The sequence below is a fragment of the Tamandua tetradactyla genome, chromosome 1 (genome assembly GCF_023851605.1).
Source record: "Tamandua tetradactyla isolate mTamTet1 chromosome 1, mTamTet1.pri, whole genome shotgun sequence".
NCBI lineage: Eukaryota > Metazoa > Chordata > Mammalia > Pilosa > Myrmecophagidae > Tamandua > Tamandua tetradactyla.
This window is the reverse complement of record NC_135327.1, coordinates 227,719,187-227,735,784: the sequence shown is the minus strand read 5'-3', so window position 1 is coordinate 227,735,784 and position 16,598 is coordinate 227,719,187. Positions and strand designations below refer to the sequence as shown.

General features: G+C 45.9%; 1 protein-coding gene across 9 annotated transcripts in view; it reads left to right on the top strand.

Annotated features, from left to right (window-relative positions):
* ARMC3 (armadillo repeat containing 3) overlaps window positions 1-6,859 on the top strand; it is a 92,150-nt gene extending 85,291 nt beyond the window's left edge. For all 9 annotated transcript variants that reach the window (XM_077154051.1, XM_077154026.1, XM_077154059.1 and 6 more), the window contains 3 exons: window positions 854-1,054; window positions 2,694-2,856; window positions 6,544-6,859. In XM_077154051.1, coding sequence (XP_077010166.1) covers window positions 854-1,054; window positions 2,694-2,856; window positions 6,544-6,753 — 574 coding nt within the window. In that variant the 3' untranslated portion in view covers window positions 6,754-6,859. The remainder of the gene's footprint in view (window positions 1-853; window positions 1,055-2,693; window positions 2,857-6,543) is intronic.
* The last annotated feature ends 9,739 nt before the right edge of the window (window positions 6,860-16,598 follow it).

Genomic DNA, 16,598 nt, shown 5'->3' with positions numbered 1-16,598 from the left:
CCATATCTTTGTTTTCATTCAGCCCATTAATTAATGAGGGAACAGTAAAATCTATGTCTGATTCAAGGAACACTTGAGGAAATATGTATTTATATGCAGTTTAATTAAGGAATCTTTTAGGTAAGGGTTTCTGAGTTACATTAAAACTGGTTAATATTCTACAGGACAATAAACTGTCAATAATCATTGAGAGTATCTTTTTCATTGGGCAGAAATTATTGGCTTCTCTATCAGACGAACATTTACATACCATCTAATAACTTCTCCAAGTGTGGAACTTTTAATTAATAGTATTTTGAACTGTTTACTGAGTATATTTCATTTTTGTTAAGAAAAGAACTAAATATATCCCCAATTAAATCTTGAGTGAGTCTTCACCCCTGTATGTCATGGAAATAATGTGCTGTCCTGCTTTGTTTTCATGTTTTGGATAATTTTTTATTAAAAATAGTGAGGAAGAAAAATAGTGCAGAATCTTGCAGAAGGTTTCAACTGAAACAAGACATGATATATGACAGACGCAGGCTCCGTAAAGAGGCAACTGTTTTTTCCAATTCAGTAAATATTTTATTACATATCTACCATGTGCCAGACATATGCTGTGCAGCTATGCGGTAGTGTCATAGGCTTCTAATCACGTACCTCAGTCGTGTGGTGTTCTCTTGCAAATGGGCTTCTCCTGCATCATTCAGATGCTCTCCAATAAAACCCTGTAATGATCATGTGCATTTATATTGTTCTTGAGGTGTGAAATGCCTTATTTCGTGATGTTCTTCAGGTTAACCAGACCTCAGTGGTGCTTGTTCATTTGTTAAGTAGATGTGATTTTGTTTGCTGGTCTTTACTCCTAAAGGAAAGGCAGAGGAAAAAAAGAAGACGAAAAACTGAAGGAGGAGGAAGAAGTTATGTTGGTTCCCAAAGTAATTGGAGAAGGAAGCCCTGAAAAGGAGTGGTATCCTCCCTCTGACCCTATATTCTCTTTTTATGTGTATGAAGTGACCAAAACAATTCTGCCAGTGACCAATATCAGGGAACAGATCGTGACTCTTGCAAAGTAAGTTGGTTGTCTATACGTGGACATTAAATTTCCAAATTAAACACTTACTATTTATTTCATTTTAGTGGTTTACATCTTTTAGGCAATTTTCAGGTAAGTATACCCTAATAAAATTGAACATCTAAAGCACCGTAAGTCTGATTCTGAAGCAGAGACACAATGAATTGAAAAAGTTCTGAATGCCTCTTTTAAGTCCTCTTTCCATTAAGAATCAGAGCTAGGATGTGCCAATTCCTTAGAGAAAAATACTCAAATCCTTTTTTCTAGTTAAGCCCCCATTCAAAGCATGGCATCCTGGAGAAGTTACGAATGAGCTAACAGTTTGAAGTCTAAGTCATTCTTTGTGTAGATGGGATGCTGACAATTTAAATAATCCCTACACTGAAGTATTTGCAAACTCAGGAGCTGCTCTGGCATGCAAACAGCCCTCACCTCTCGTTCTAGGTCTGGATCTTTGGGATTCTAGTTTCCTTTGGGCGGTGGTGTGACTCTCCTCAGAGGTGACTGCCTCTGTGAGCCCACGGGCTGCCTTCTCATTAGAGCACCTACTCCATTTGACTCGGTGATCGTAAGGGCCTGGGATCATGGTGGAGGCTGGGCCCGTGTCTGGTCTGGGGAGCGGCCGGGTGGGGAGCTACGTGGGAGCCTGTGGGACCCCACCCAGACCTGGACATGGGCGTCCGCTGCCCACTGCCGGCTGCCTGCCAGCCCCACCTGGGAGGAAGCATCGACCCCAGTTGAGCTCATTTCAGCATTGTCATCTCTTCTCCTGCTTTGTTCCCATCAGAAATACTCTACACCAGCCCTGCAGTCAGGAGCTGCCACTGGGCCTGAGCTCCTCCCAGGAGGGCCGCTTCAATGGGTCTTCCTGCCCCCTCCCCACCCGTCCTCCCCTGCCTTACCTGTGCCTATCACCACTTAGCTTCCCACCAGCAAGAGCCACCCTTCTTTTAAAGTGGGCGATTCTGCCTTTACTCAGAAAGGGCCGTGGCCTCAGTTGACAAAGGATTTTTGTGGCTGTGTGTCCCCCAACTTCTTTGGCAAAAACCTGACACTGGCCCATTCCCTCCCCAACGGTTTCTTTTTTCCCCTTTTCATCACTTCCTCTCTCCGCTAACTTCAGGGCATGTAAATACCATGTCTTCCTCTAAGTTAAAAAAAAAAAAAAAAAGAATTATAAAAGAAAAACTAAAATCATAAAATTTGAAACTTGTTGTGGCTCTGATGGGAAAACACTCTGTGTGCTGGTCTTTGTCTCCAAGTTCAGATGCCTATGGTAGTTCAAAACCTTGGACCTCAGAGTAAAACATTTAAAAATAGTTTTCAAGTGTAAGATATAATTTTAAAACTGCACTGGCACAAGTTTAATGTAATAATGGTTTGCATTTCATTATAAATATTGGGAAAATTAGCATCTGCTTCTTTCCTTTGGGTTGAATGGAATTGCTGAACTTGCAGTTTATATACCGAGTTCAAATGCAGTATGCGTAGTTAACTGGCTTATAATAAGCAAAAGTTAAAAAGTAAAATAAAAGTCAGAAGGAATGGAGTTAGTGCACATAATTGTACATATACTTAAAGCATCCACTGCGAGATCTTAAACTTGATTAATTTAATCTCAATGTAATTGACACAGGTATGTGGCAGAAAAAATGGGTGGCCCAATTGCCAGAGATAAACTATATGAATTCAGCTGGGAACTTCACATAAGTGAACTAAAATTTCAGCTTAAATCCAATGTAGTACCGATTGGACTGATCAGGAAAGGAATCTTCTATCATCGAGCTTTGCTTTTCAAGGTATTCAGCGTGTTTTTACCTTATTCACTATTAAATGGCAAAAATGCTTTATCTTTGCCATGTTGGAGTTAGCCAGTTACTAAGGCTTAAATTAAATGCGTAGGCTTAATCCTGTAATTTAGATTTATTTATGTTTGCTGTAGCATCTGTATGCATATGACTGCCACGCGGCTTGAGGCGCTCGCCCGCTCCTCGCACACTGGCTGTGCCCTCCTGTGGCCGGGCCCGGGTCCGGGGCTGGGAGCGTAGAGATGCCGAAGTGACAGTCCTGCACCCCAGGGGGACCTGAGTCAGGCTGGACGGTGCAGAGGCGACAGAGGCGCGTGGGGGAGGCTCAGGATAGGCAGGGGTGTAGCCGGGGCCCTCGCCGGGCCGAGGGAGGGGAGAGCCCCGTAAACCCAGCAGACGGCCCATGCTAAGTCCCGCCCGCCCGGGGGCCGCGGTCCCTGCGGAGACGCAGGAGGAGGAGGTCTGGGGGGAGGAGAGGCTGGACCGTCCACCTCCAAGCAGGGTCGTGGCGGGGAGGCTGCAGGGGTCGCCCTGGAGGAAGGCGCGGCACGATTCTGAAGGACCTGCCAGGCCGCGGGCTGGGGAATAAGTGCGCAGGGCCGAGGCGGGGGAGGTGCGGATGGCCGGGCCTCAGGCCGCCGTGTGCGGCTGTGGGGAGAGGCCGAGCCGGGAGGCAGCCGCAGCGGGGGCTGGGGGCTGCCGGGCGTGACGTGAGGACGCCTGAGAACGACCACACGGCCTGCGGGTTTGGGGGTGATGGCATAGGTGGGGAGCGCTGCGGGAAGAGCAGGGGGACGGAACGGCGGGCCCGGCAGCCCCGGATCTGAGGAGTCTGGCCCGCACTAGAAGCTGGGAAAATGTTTTCTGAGCTATAGGCTATGTGAAATTCCTGCCTCTCTTAAATACCTATAAATTTCATTGTATCCACATGTCTTGCCGCCTGTTCCAAGCTCATTCTGTTTAGAGTCCAAGTGCCAGCCTTTTCCGCTTCCCTGGGTTTCCTCTTGCTCTATCAATTCTTCCTTCATCCCTGTCTTAAATCTCTCCAGCTATTTCCTCTCGGGCATCCCAATATGCTTAAGTCTACAGTCTTTAAAAAGAAACTATAAATCTTTCCTCAGAATTACCGGTAACAACTCCACGATAACTCCTCTTACCATGACCCCCAGGCTCTTGGGAAATACACGTAGGTGGTCTCAGAAATGCCAGAGGTTGAAATCACCAGCTTTGCTATCAAGACAACAAGTTTACCCAAGGTCAACCAGAGTGGGTGCTGGATTTGAACCCACGACCAGCCGATTGAGAAACTCCCACGCTGCTTCTCTCCCTAGACAATTCTCATTTCCAACAAACTCCTTGACATTCTCTGCATTCCTTGACAGTCCCTGGCACATCGCTCCCTGTCTCCTTGGCACATTGCAGCTTGGCATCTAGTCCAACCCTCTTGAAAAGGAACATAGAGATTGCCTTGTCTGTCCTGATATGTCTAAAGGATTTGTCATTGACCATTCTCTTTCTTTGATTTTTTTCCCTCTCTTCTTGCCTCTTCCTCTCAATCCCAATTTTTTCCTACCCTTCTCTTAAATGCTGGGATTCCACAAGAGCCTGACCAGGCACCTTCTTTTCACCCCCTAGGGGCTTCACAGGGTGAGGTTGTCCTCTCATATGGCCTTGAAATATACCTTACTGCCTCAGGTTCCCAGATCTTTCCCCATCCCACAAACCTCTCCCGATCCCACATCTGCAGATCTGATTGCCCTCTGGCTGGCTCCACCTCAGTGTCCATGGGTGCCCCAAGCCCATTAGGCCCAGTTGAGGTCATCGGCTTCCCCCCACACCTTCACACCTCCACCCAGAAGCCCCCACCTCTGAGACCCCCAACGCCGACACTAAGGGGTTAAATCTGCCGCTCTCCCCATCTTCCTGCACACGCTGTTCCTCTCCTCCAGGTCCTCAGCTTGTGGGCACCTCCTTTGCTTTACCCTGCCCCCGCCCCCAGCAGCCTCAGTAAATCGTCCACAGTCCTGATAATTTGCTCCCCAATTTTCCCCATCTCCTTACCCCCCATCCTTGCACCCCTCTGCCTTGCCAGCCAACCCCAGAGCCATGCAGCCGCCCGCCCTTTCCCCGCTTGCACTCGGGCTGCAGGACAAGCCTCGAGCAGGGGAGCTGCACATCCTGGCGCCCCCGAGGCAGTGGACACAAGCGGCCTGGCTGCCTCTCCCAGCTCCTTTTCACAGGCCTTCCCTGTCCCCTCCACAGCTGCACCTACACCTGTCCCTTCTCCCGGCCCCTTCTTCATCCTTCCCTCTTTCCTCTAAGCAAATACCCTGTGTCCCACCTCACAAAGGAAGTAGAGACCCCTGGGTGGGGTCTGACTCACCTTCCGTCACAGGGGGTGTCACTGCGAGGTTAAGGGCGCAGGCTCTGGAGAAGGCTCCCTGGCTCCCCTTTCTCATACCCACTTCCTGTGACCTTGGGAAGAGTTCTACCCTCAGTTTCACTGTCTATAAATGGGGTAGCCGGTAGTATCCATTTCGCAGGGCTGTTTTGATGATATAAACTGCTTTGCTGTGGAGTAAAAGATCAGTAAGTGCTTCTTGGGCAGAAATCTTGGAATCACATACTTATTTTTGCCTTTCCACCCCACTAGACTGTGGGTGCCGCGTGTCCAGGCGCGGCATCTGTTAGCTGGCTGACTGCTCCCCAAGCAGTCTCAGAGCAGATAGAGGGAAAGACCCCGAAAATGACAGCATGGCTTAGCCAGCTTGGCCGTTCCCAGACAGCCCAGGGCAGCGGTACCTAGTAAAGAGTCAACAAGATAGATTAATATTTAAATATGCTGATGGTAAAACACCTGATTCTTGTCCTCTAGTCTCGTCTAATGTTTACTCTCATTAAGCACCTGTTCTGTTTTAACGCATTTGTCATTATCGCTGCCCTGTGAGGCAGTGGCGCTCTTATCCTCTGAATCATCTGCTTGAGGTGACTCAACCTGGAAGCAGCTGAACTGGATTTCAAACCCCAGCAGTCTGACTTCCAAGCCAGCTCTTACCCACATGATGTGCCTAAGAAGTTTCCAGATTATTTTAAAGTTATCTTTTTGATAATCTCAAAATCAGGGATAATCTGGGGTTGAACTGCAGAGGCAACTTCCAAGGAGCATGGCAGCCCCTGATGGGGTGGCAGGGGGCAACCTGAGATGGAGCATTGGCTTGCTGTTCTGCTTTTCTGCTCAGGCCCTCGTCTGCACCACACAGACGAAGTTGGCTGGAGATAGATCCTCACAAGTTTGGTCCTTCCACTCAGCCCCATGCACAGCACACCCAAAGAGCAGCCTCGACGTGTGGAAAGGTTGATAAATGCACTCATAATGGACAGCCCCTGGAATAGCTTCTCTCAACACCATTGTCCGTTTGGTTGCCTATCACCATTTCAGTATAACTGCCTGAAAAATGCCACTTCCCAGAAGGCCCTACAGAGGCCTTCAGTCTGCAGACTCTCTAGGAGCAAGGAAGCGATTATTCCATTTTGCTGATTCCTGTCACAATAGTCCATATTTTACACCCTCCTATCTAAGCACTTCTGGGCATGAGTTGCGTATTTCACCTTCAACCAAGGTGGGTTTTAACACTAAGGATCTTTCTCCGCCCGCCTCCTCTTGTGTTTCTCCCACAGGCTCTGGCGGATAGAATTGGCATCGGCTGCTCTCTGGCCCGGGGGGAGTATGGCAGAGCTTGGAATGAAGTCAAGCTGATGGACGGATCTCGTAAGGGGATGATTGGGTGCCTACCTCCTCCCGAAGTGTTCATCGTGGACCTCATGTTCCATCCTGGTGAACTGATGAAGGTAAAAAGTAGAGAGGCAGAACTTTACCGATTCCTTTAAGCTGTCAAATGAACACAACAGGGTTTCGAAGAAGAAATTCCTTATGTTCACATTACATGCTGTTCATCAGTGGTCCATTCCTTTAAATAAAAGTACTTGAAATGTTCTCTCTGTGTAGACATGAGATAACTTGGATTGAACTTGGTTGTGCTTCTGATTCCAGACTTCTGCAAGAGGTTGCTGCCTCGTTCGGCCATTATTAGGCTCACTGCCCCTCATGCAAAGCTTAAGGTTGTCAAAATCCGTCCACCCACAGCGTCCTAAGGCGCATCTGTGTCCTTTAGGAATCGCGTGTAAAAACGCTGAGCTCTTGTTCCCGGGATGGCACTGTGGCTTCAGGACTGTCCTTGTTTATGCACTGAAGCCTTCAGGAACACCTGGCTCGATACATTCAGTAGTTTGCAATGTCTTCGGTTAACCTTGTTCTACTTTCACAAAGTAAGAGTATTGATAGCCTGAATATTGACAGACCTATTTCAGTATCACAAACGCCTTTCTAAAAAAATTTTGTTCATATTTTTTAAAAAGCTAAAAGTATTTCTTTAAAAAATCTCCATTAAAATGTGTTTTCCTGGGTGGGCAGTGGTGGCTCAGTGGCAGAGTTCTCACCTGCTGTGCTGAAGACCTGGGTTTGATTCCCAGTGCCTGCCCATGCAAATAAAAAAAAATTAAAATAAAGTGTTTTCCTTTGCCTATATTAACTTGAAATATACCTTCAGTTGGAAACAGTTCTGATTTGCATTGACATATTTAATGCTGGGAGAAAAAAATATTTTAAATTTCATATAATTTAACAATTCTTTTTTGAGAAGCCTTTGAAAAATAGAAATAGAGTAAAGTTTGTAGAGGAAGTACCTTTTCAGGATTTTTCTGAGTGGAATCACATCCCCTACAAAGACAAGTTCAAGTCCTAAGCCCCGGTCCTGCGGATCTGAACCCTTTGTAAAGAGGATCTTTAAAAACATCGTTAGTTAAGATGAAGCCAAGCTGAATGAGCATGGACCTTCACCCAGTGCATCTGGAGTCCTTATAGCAGAGGACATTTGGACACAGGATTAGGAGACAGACAGGGAGAGCAATGGCATGTAATGGCAACAGGGACTGCCTGAAGGATGGCCGGCCAACCACCACCATAGTGCTGTGGGTGTCAGAGAAAGCATGATCTTGCTGCCATCTTGGTTTTGAACTTCCAGTGTCCAAAACTGTGAAATGGCACATCCCTAGGAATGGCTCTGTTACAGCAGCCCTGGCAAACTAAGACAGGTACTGAACTCAAAACAGGGCACAAGCATTTCAAATGGTAAAACAAACACTAGTAATATGATGACTCTCATGGGATAGCTCTTTCCTAGTCAGGCTCTAAGTCAGAAGTTCACCTGCTTCACCAGTTTCCAAGAAAGTATTTTAAAGTGAGTTGGATTTTAGAAATTAAGGTGACCATTATTCTGTGTCGACTGAGCTGTAGTTTAAAAAGATGTAATTCTTTACTTTAGAATAAAGTTCTTTATTTCAGATGATGTGGTAATTATATTTCTCATGTGTTTTCATGAAATCACAACAACACGGACTGTGGGATACAGACCTTCGAATCCTTTTCAAGGCTGTTTTGATCCAGAAAACATTTAGAAGAGATTACACAGATATATAAAGGGTAAAAAGTTAAGATAAATAAAAATCTGGCATAAGTGTGGGAAAAAAAAGTTAAACAAGGTCGAAAATAAGCTTAGACTTCAAATTGGCCCCAAGAAAACCTGATGCATTTGCTGTAGGGGAGTGGACATTTGGCTCGAAGCTCTCCAGCAACCCAGGTGGAAGGCTTGGGCCTTGGGACCACCAAGTTTTCTAGCATCCACTAGATAAAAGCACAAAACAATCTCTCAGGAGGAACAAAGACCAGGGGAATTTCTCCTTGGGAGCTTCCTAGAGATGACACAATGTAATGTAGAAGATATCCTTAGAAACAATCTCCCAGTGAGTCCTGAAAAGAGTTTTCATGTGCCAATGGCCAAACATCGAAGTGGAATTCAGTAAAAGGTCTACACATAGCTTCTGAGATGGGTCCAGGGAGAAGACGTATTTTTTCCCTCTGGTGCATGCCAAAGACTTTTTGGATCTTTGAGACAATTCTCTGTAAATAGTGTCTCTCTCAGCCATATTGCATAGTCTGGCGGTCTGTATCAACCATACTAGATTTTATTGAAGAGTAATGTGTTTGAAATTGTATTTTCAGGTCCTTGAAATTCACCCATTCTGTGTTGTCAGTTAGACGTAAAGCCATGACATTTAATAGCCTGCCATTTGTTATAAAAAGAAAATCCATTTGCAATAACAACAAAAATTATAAAATACCTAGAAAGAAGTGTAATAAAAAAATGCAAGAGAAACTACAAAATCGTAATGAGACCTGAATAAATGGATGTGCATGCCATGTTCCATGATGGGAACACATGGCGGGAGACTCGACAGTATAAGGATCTCAGTCCTTCCTAGATTAATATATACATTTAATGCAAGTCTAATCAGAATTCCATTACATGTTTTCCTGGAACTTGATAAATCAACATTAAAATTTATCTGGAAGGATTTTGTTTGGATACCAAGAATATTTTGCTATAGATGAATAAGGAAGCATTCATTCCATCCATTATCAGAATATATATTTAAAAGCAAAAATCAGTTGATCAGTATGGTACAGACATAAAAATTGAAAAATTAAGACCCAGACACAGATTAGATAGGTTGATAAATTTAGTATTGGCAAAAAGAGACTTTTCTGCCCAGTGGGGAAAATAATAGCATATTTGGTAATGGGGAATTATAGTCTTGGAAATAAGAAGCCTTTTCTACATATCACAGATAAACCAGAAACCATAAAGGACATATCTGATAAATTTAACTCCATAAGACATTCAAATTCTTGATCAGGAAGATATACTATAAGCAAAGCATAGTGTCAAATTATAGACCAAGAGAAAATTTTGCAGTGTTTGGAACAGACAAGTGTTAATATCATTAATAAGTGAAAAGTGTTTATTAATAACTTTTTTAATAAAAGACAATCCACTTGTAAAATAGGCAAAGACAAATGTATTTGAATAGAGCATCTAAATGTGGCAACACTCCCCCATCTCGGTGCCCCCCACAGCACCCACAGACCCGGCCCAGGGGTGCCTCGACTTTGTAAGGCTCCCTCTGGGATACGTGACCTCCTTGGGCGTGACAGTGGGAAGAGCACGTGCTAGGGCCCTCCCTGGGGAATGAGATGCTGGCCTGGGGTGGCAGGCCATTTGATCAGAGAGCGCCTGGGCCACATGGGGCAGTGGCCGGGACCTTGGAGGTGCAAGCTACCATCTGCAGAGGGTCAGCCAATGCAGGCAAAGTAACTTCTAGCTGTTCCTCTGTCAGAATCACAAGCGAATGTTTTTCTCCTGGAGATCAAAACATTTCATCAAAATGAGTGTCTAACTTCAGAAAATAGCTATTCATTAAGTGGAGACACGGCCAGGTAATTAGAATTCTTTTTATGGGTGTCGTGGCCTCCAGACAGGCCTCTCGGATGGAGGTTTGAGTTTGCACTGCACTCGCCGTGAGGGCACATCAGATTTCAAGTATATTACTTCCTTGTCAAGGAATCAGCTAGAAGCTCAAAATGATATGCAAAATCATATACTGGCCTTTTATTTTTATTGAGATGGAATTTTTATAAACAGTAACTTGTTTCTCAGCGAGATATCACCCCAGCACTCCCCTGCCAGCAACGCTGGCCTGAAGATAAGAGGTAGAGGGTAGGAGGAGAGGGCCCCTGTTCCCTCAAAAAACTCAGGAAAACACCATAATTCAAATACTGTTTGTTCTTAACTGGAATGCCAGGAGTAGAATAAACTATATGTGGCTAAAAACTGTAAAAAAAATGTCATTGTTGGTTTATTCTTAGAGCACTACAATAGTGTCAAATCACCCGTCTAAATTTTAGTATTTAAAAGCACCCTTCTTTTTTTTTTGTTAATGTTGCCCAAGTGTGAGGACCATAATCTTGATTTATTAACTTGAAGTAACAATAAGATTAAAAAGTCCCATTTTACAGGAATAAAAGACTGCCTAGACTTTTTAAACTATGAATGTTGAAGAAAACTGACAATAGTATAGGCCAGGGGTCAAACAGCCAACATGTTTGGTTGGCAAATGCAGCCAAATGGTCAGCGTACCCATGCCACATTTTCTAAGTAATGTCTTGGCATTTTTGTCTGGAACATAAAGGCAGATTGACAAATGAAACATTGTTAAGTCTATTAGTTTACACTGCCTCCAGAAATTAAAAATTTGAATGGAACATATATTAATAGCTCATGCAACACTAGTTTCCTGTTGAAGTTTAGGAAATCAGTTTGGCATCAGATTTAAGTAAATGTTAGATGTGATTGCACTGGGCAATGCTTAACCAACCAATCATGACTGTGAAACAATAGCAGATGATTTTTTCCAAGTATGAACTTAGGTATAATCTAAAAGGCCACCTATAGAAGACATTTCTAATTAAAAAAAAAAAACATACCCAACTTTTAGGAGAACCAATTCTAGTCCTGGCTTAGGCAGTAAAGAAGGATAAGATCTTGTAAGGGTGATTTCATACAAAGTTGATTTGAAAAATCAATTTACAACACAATCTTATATCCCATCACAGGCTCTTTGAGCATCGTTTCATACCAACTAGAAGGTGGGGGAAATACGGTTTGAGAAATTAAATGTTACCGCCACTCCCACATATTCAGATGGAGCTCACCAGCAGTCAGCTAAGACAATCACTCAAGTTAGAAATTTTTACCCAAAAGTTGACTTTTAAAAAACTAAAACTTTCTTTCCTCTTACCCCAGAATAATCTACTTCAACACACACGGCTGAGAAGCACCCTTCTTTATTTTTAATGCCTTAGCATTATTATATAGATCTCTAGCAAAGCTTTGCTTAGGCTTATGATTTTAAAGCAGAAAAAAAAGAGATCCATGGAAATTGTCTCCCAACAGCTTCCTCGATCCTGACAGTACACAGGCTGTATGGAATGTCTCATCTATTAAAGGGGGTGACTGATAGAGCCATGGTCAGGGTGAGCTTACCCTAGCCAGTATCCCTAATAATATATTTCTGTATGAGACATGGAAGTTGATGGACTCAGCAGCTCATGAGGACAGTTTCCTTTCTCTGGCAGCACTAAAGGAGTACTTGTGAGAACATATGGTTGTTATCCTCAACACCATACTGCACATCCTTTGTCTACAAGTTCAAGACCAAATTCAAATCAAGACTTACCCTCTCCTCAGAGCTTCCCTGATGCCTCTTACCCTACTCGTGACCTTCTGTAATGTTGCCTTTGGTGCTCCTTCTAGCATTTTCTCATACACTTTCATCCCAGGTTTGCTATTTTCCTGATGTGCCTGTATGGGGTAATGGCTCAGCAAATCCATTGCCTTTGGAAGAAGAGACACTTGGGCTTGAGTCCTGCTTCTGCCCCTCTTAGCTGTGGGATCTTGGACAAATGCCCTGGTTTCTTTGTGTGTAAAGAGTCATCACGTCACAATGAGCTGGAACAGGGCTAAGCATAGCAAGCATTTGACAATCATCAGCTGCATTCTCTCATCTCCTCCAGTGGGACCAAAAACTTCTCAGGCACATATACCTTACTACGAGAGGTACTGGCACAAGATTTGAGCCTGAGCAACACTCAAACTATTTGTTGACCATTTTTATACCTTACGCTAGCAGGCCTATTTGGCCAACTTGAAAGTGGGCGTGTGGTAGAGGAGATCATTCGCCGGGCTGATTAGGCACTGACTTTCCTTCATCTTTCAGGGTAAGTGGAACAATGAGTGCACAGCTGCCGCTGAATTTGCACAACCGAAAGTGGAAATGCAGCGGTCCTCGCCGTGTCTCGAACTCATGGCTGGAATCCATTCCTCACTCTGCATAGGTTCTTTCCGCCTCACCAACCCCCTGTCCACCACGGGGTGTACCCTGTATTTAGCTGCTTAATTCAGAAAGGACCCAGTGTCACTTCTCACGGCTTGTGGTTTGGGTCCACTGCTCGGCTGGGCTTGGCAGGGCTTTGGAATGACTCATCTTGCATGCTTGCCTTTACAAATACTAATAGTTTGTGTAGTCACGACTACTTGGGTTCTTTTTGACCTGCTAGCAATATATATATGGCTCCAGATCGGCTGACAGCTTTCCACTAACCAGAGCCTGGGAGGAACCAGCCCTTGTTTTGACAAGTCGCCAGAAATGAGCATTCTGCTTCAGGTCTATTTCAGCCGTGAGCTCAGAGCCACCAGTTCCCTTTCCCAGCTCTTAGGGACCAGCCCCCCAGGCCCGCAGACAGTCAGACTCTGATTATCTTGAGAAGTCCCCGGTTTGTTTTACAGAAGAACAGCTGGCACACAAATGGCATCCGGCACTTTTAAGGAGTCATTAATCATGGTGATGAGAACAGCTGAAACAAACAGCGCTCTCTCTAAGTACTTAGAGATCTGACATTCAAATCAACTGAAGTCCAATCAGTTTATTTATGGGTTTCTCTCTTTGAAAAATCTTAGCAAGTGTCTGTCTTTCCCTTTGATTCCACAGTCGTTACTTTCAGAAAAAATTGGAAACCCCCCGAGCAGTGCATATTATCTGTTTTATCAAGTCATTTATCTGCCAGCTCATTGGTTGTCATTATCCTGCATATACAATTTTCTAGCTGTGTGATTTCATTTATTTAGCCTCCCAGAAAATTGCCTTCTCATATCATTTTACCACTACAAGTGAGAGAGAGAGAGACATAAACACACTGGCACCTAGTCTCCTACAGAATAGAGAGCTTTGCTTGTGTCCCTCACGTGCAATCACTCACTTCTTTGAGGATTAGGATGAGAGCAAAAAATAATAATAATAATAACTGTTGGGTGAAAGGAAGAGGTTTTCCTTATGCGGTTAGTATTTTCCCTGCCTAAATAAGATGATAGTAAAATGTAATAATAAAAAGAGAGCTGAGAATGGCCCACAATAGACCTCAGGGTCCCTCTCAGAGATAATAAGGAAACTCCTGGCTCCCAAAAGGAGTGTCACAAAACTCAGCAGCAGCAGGGGCCCGGCTGGGCGCAGGAGCCGAGGGCACAGCTGCACCAGCACCTGGGAGAGTTAACTGCCCCTAACAAGTGCCTGCAGCCACTCCCTCTGCGCATGCTCTCACGTGCTCTACGCAAACCAGCGGCCTGGGGCTCCGTTCCAAGGGCGAGCTGGCAGACGTGAAATCCTACAGGACAGAAATTGGGAAACAGGAAGCCTCTGTAACCTCTCACCGCCAGCCATCTCATTCCTTTCAGGCTGAGTTCTAGTCTCCCCATCGCTCTGTTGCCATCGTGCAAGCGCTAAGGCCGCTTGGGGAGGCAGGCAGGGAGAGGCCCGAGCTCGCCGTCCACCAGGCTGGGGCCCAAGGGCAGCTTCCGGAGGCCAGCGTTGGCCTGGCCAGTGGGGACCCCGTGCGGCAGGACGCAGAGCCTGGGCTGAGTCTGGGATGTGAGGCAGAGACGGGCTCCTGACCAGTGCTCCGAAGTAGAGCTTTTCCAGGGACTGCTCTCCAATCTTTTAAAAACACCAACCAAACTTAAAAAAGTGCATGGATTCAATAAAGCAGCGTCTGTGATTGGATTGTCTGGAAGGTCTGAGCTGTCCCCGTAGGAGGCCACCAAGTCTACTGAATGTTCCAGCTGCAGGGATGCCACCAGCTTAAAGCTTTGCGATGTGGGTATCATGGTTTGCTGAGTGGGGGACAGGATCAAATTGGCTGTCCCCCCTTTTCTTCATATGCTCATGCCATTGGATGATATCTAACCACCAACAACCCCCGTCCTCGAGAGCATGGAGATGCGGGGCTGTGTGCAGGCCCCCGCCCGCTAGTGTGCTGTGTTTATTCTCAGGCTGGTCTGTGTGGTTTTCATGTGTACCCTCCGCTTTCAAGCTGCAGAATCACTCACTCCCTAGTCTCCTAGTTACTGATGTAGCTGGTTAGTAATTATAATTAGCATAATGCCTGGAAAGGTATTCCATTATAATTTCTAAAAATGAAAAGACTTCTCTGCTCACATGGAAGCAAAACCTAACCTGACCATCGGCTGGTACTGTGATGGGGGGCCCCGTGCCTGGTGGTTTGGGCACAGGGCCGGCCCCACATGTTCAGGGCCACATCCGGCCCCTCTAATTGGGGTGGGGTGTGAATGGTCTTGGGCAACTTGCTCGCTGACCCTCCATTTCTTTGTCTGGAAAACGGCAGTGCTAATAGCTCCCTTCTCATAGGGCTGATACGGATGACGAGGACTGCTGCGGTTAAAACACTCCCTGGCACAGAGGCAGTGCCTAGTAAATGCTCGCTCTCCTCAGCAGCATCTCTGGCACAGATTTTCAGATGGAATAAAAATGGGCAGGGATGCACAGAGAGCAGTCCTTCCCGCTGCCTGCCCGACACCCTGGGAAGTCTTCTGCTCTTAGTTTCCCCCCTGGGGTCTGTGGAGTGCAGGGATGGGCTCCCAGCTCCCACTCTAGCACCCGAAAACAGGAGTAGCAAAAGCTGCCCAAATGGTTTGTGACAAGCTGAGGAGTTGGGATGAAAGGCTTCTTTCTTAAAAGGAAGACCACTTCCTACACCTCGTGTCAGGAGCGGGGACTTGCTGTGGGGAAACCCCAGGGCCCTCTGCCTCTCCTTCCTGCACAGTCGGGGCCGGTGGAGGCGGCTTTTTGGCTTCTGGTCGGGAACCTTGAGCCTCAAGGGCAGGATCGGGCTGGAAGGCCAAGAGCTTCCAGATCTGGTCCCAGACAGCAGCTGCACCTTTCAGGAATTTACACACTGCCAAGAGTGGTGCCTGGAGTTTGTACTTTAGGAGGGGCTGGGTCACCAGGCTGCGCCCCGGTAAGCTGTGGGGTGGGAGGTGGGGCGTAGGCAAGGCTGGTTTTCCAACCCACCATCCATCCCTTTCTCCCAGGCACTTCCGAACCTGGTCAGCCTGGTGCCCAATTCCATAGGCTTCTCCGAAGAAGGGGGATCCTTCAGCGTTGCTATAAAAGACACCTCTTAAGAGAATCTGTCTTTTAAAAGAATAAAAATAAGCCAAATAAATGACTCTGTAATAGTGGAATTTCAAATACCAGTGAACATGTATCAAATGCATTCATTTGTATTTTTCCCTTTGTTTTACTCCAACATAAAAGTGACACCTGCTCATTGTAGATGATACAGAAATAGAGCAAATACGAAAGGACCAGTTTTTCCATCAACCACGGGGTACCTGTGTTTTGTTATATTTCTTTCCAGTTAACCTACATAAGTGTATTTTTAACTCGAGGGGCTGAATATGGAGAATTCTCTTCATGCCTCCAGCAGAGAGTGCAGACGTTTGGAAGGGTATTGTGGGAGAAGAGCTGGGGGCAGGAGGGGCCTCCACATGTCCACAGTCATTTACAGTGAGCAGCCCCCATGCCCTGGATTGACGCTGCTGTCGTGCCGCCTGGTCAGAGGAAAGCAGAGCAGGACGATTCCAATTGTGGAGAAAAGAGCCTGGACCTACTGATTCCGGGCAGGCCTCGATTTGTGCTTTAAGTCTTTGGCCCATGCTCAAAAGCCTTGGCATTGTGGAACACAAGCCACAACCCGTGACAAGCTGGGTGATAAATAGGATATTGATGGGCAATTACCTGCCACCAAATAGCCCCATAAATCACCATGCTAGGAGCTGGTACCATAGTCAAGGACAGCTGCGAACTCACTCAGGCCTCACAGCCCTGCAAGGCAGGCACAGGGTAGGGGTGGAGGGCAGGGATGG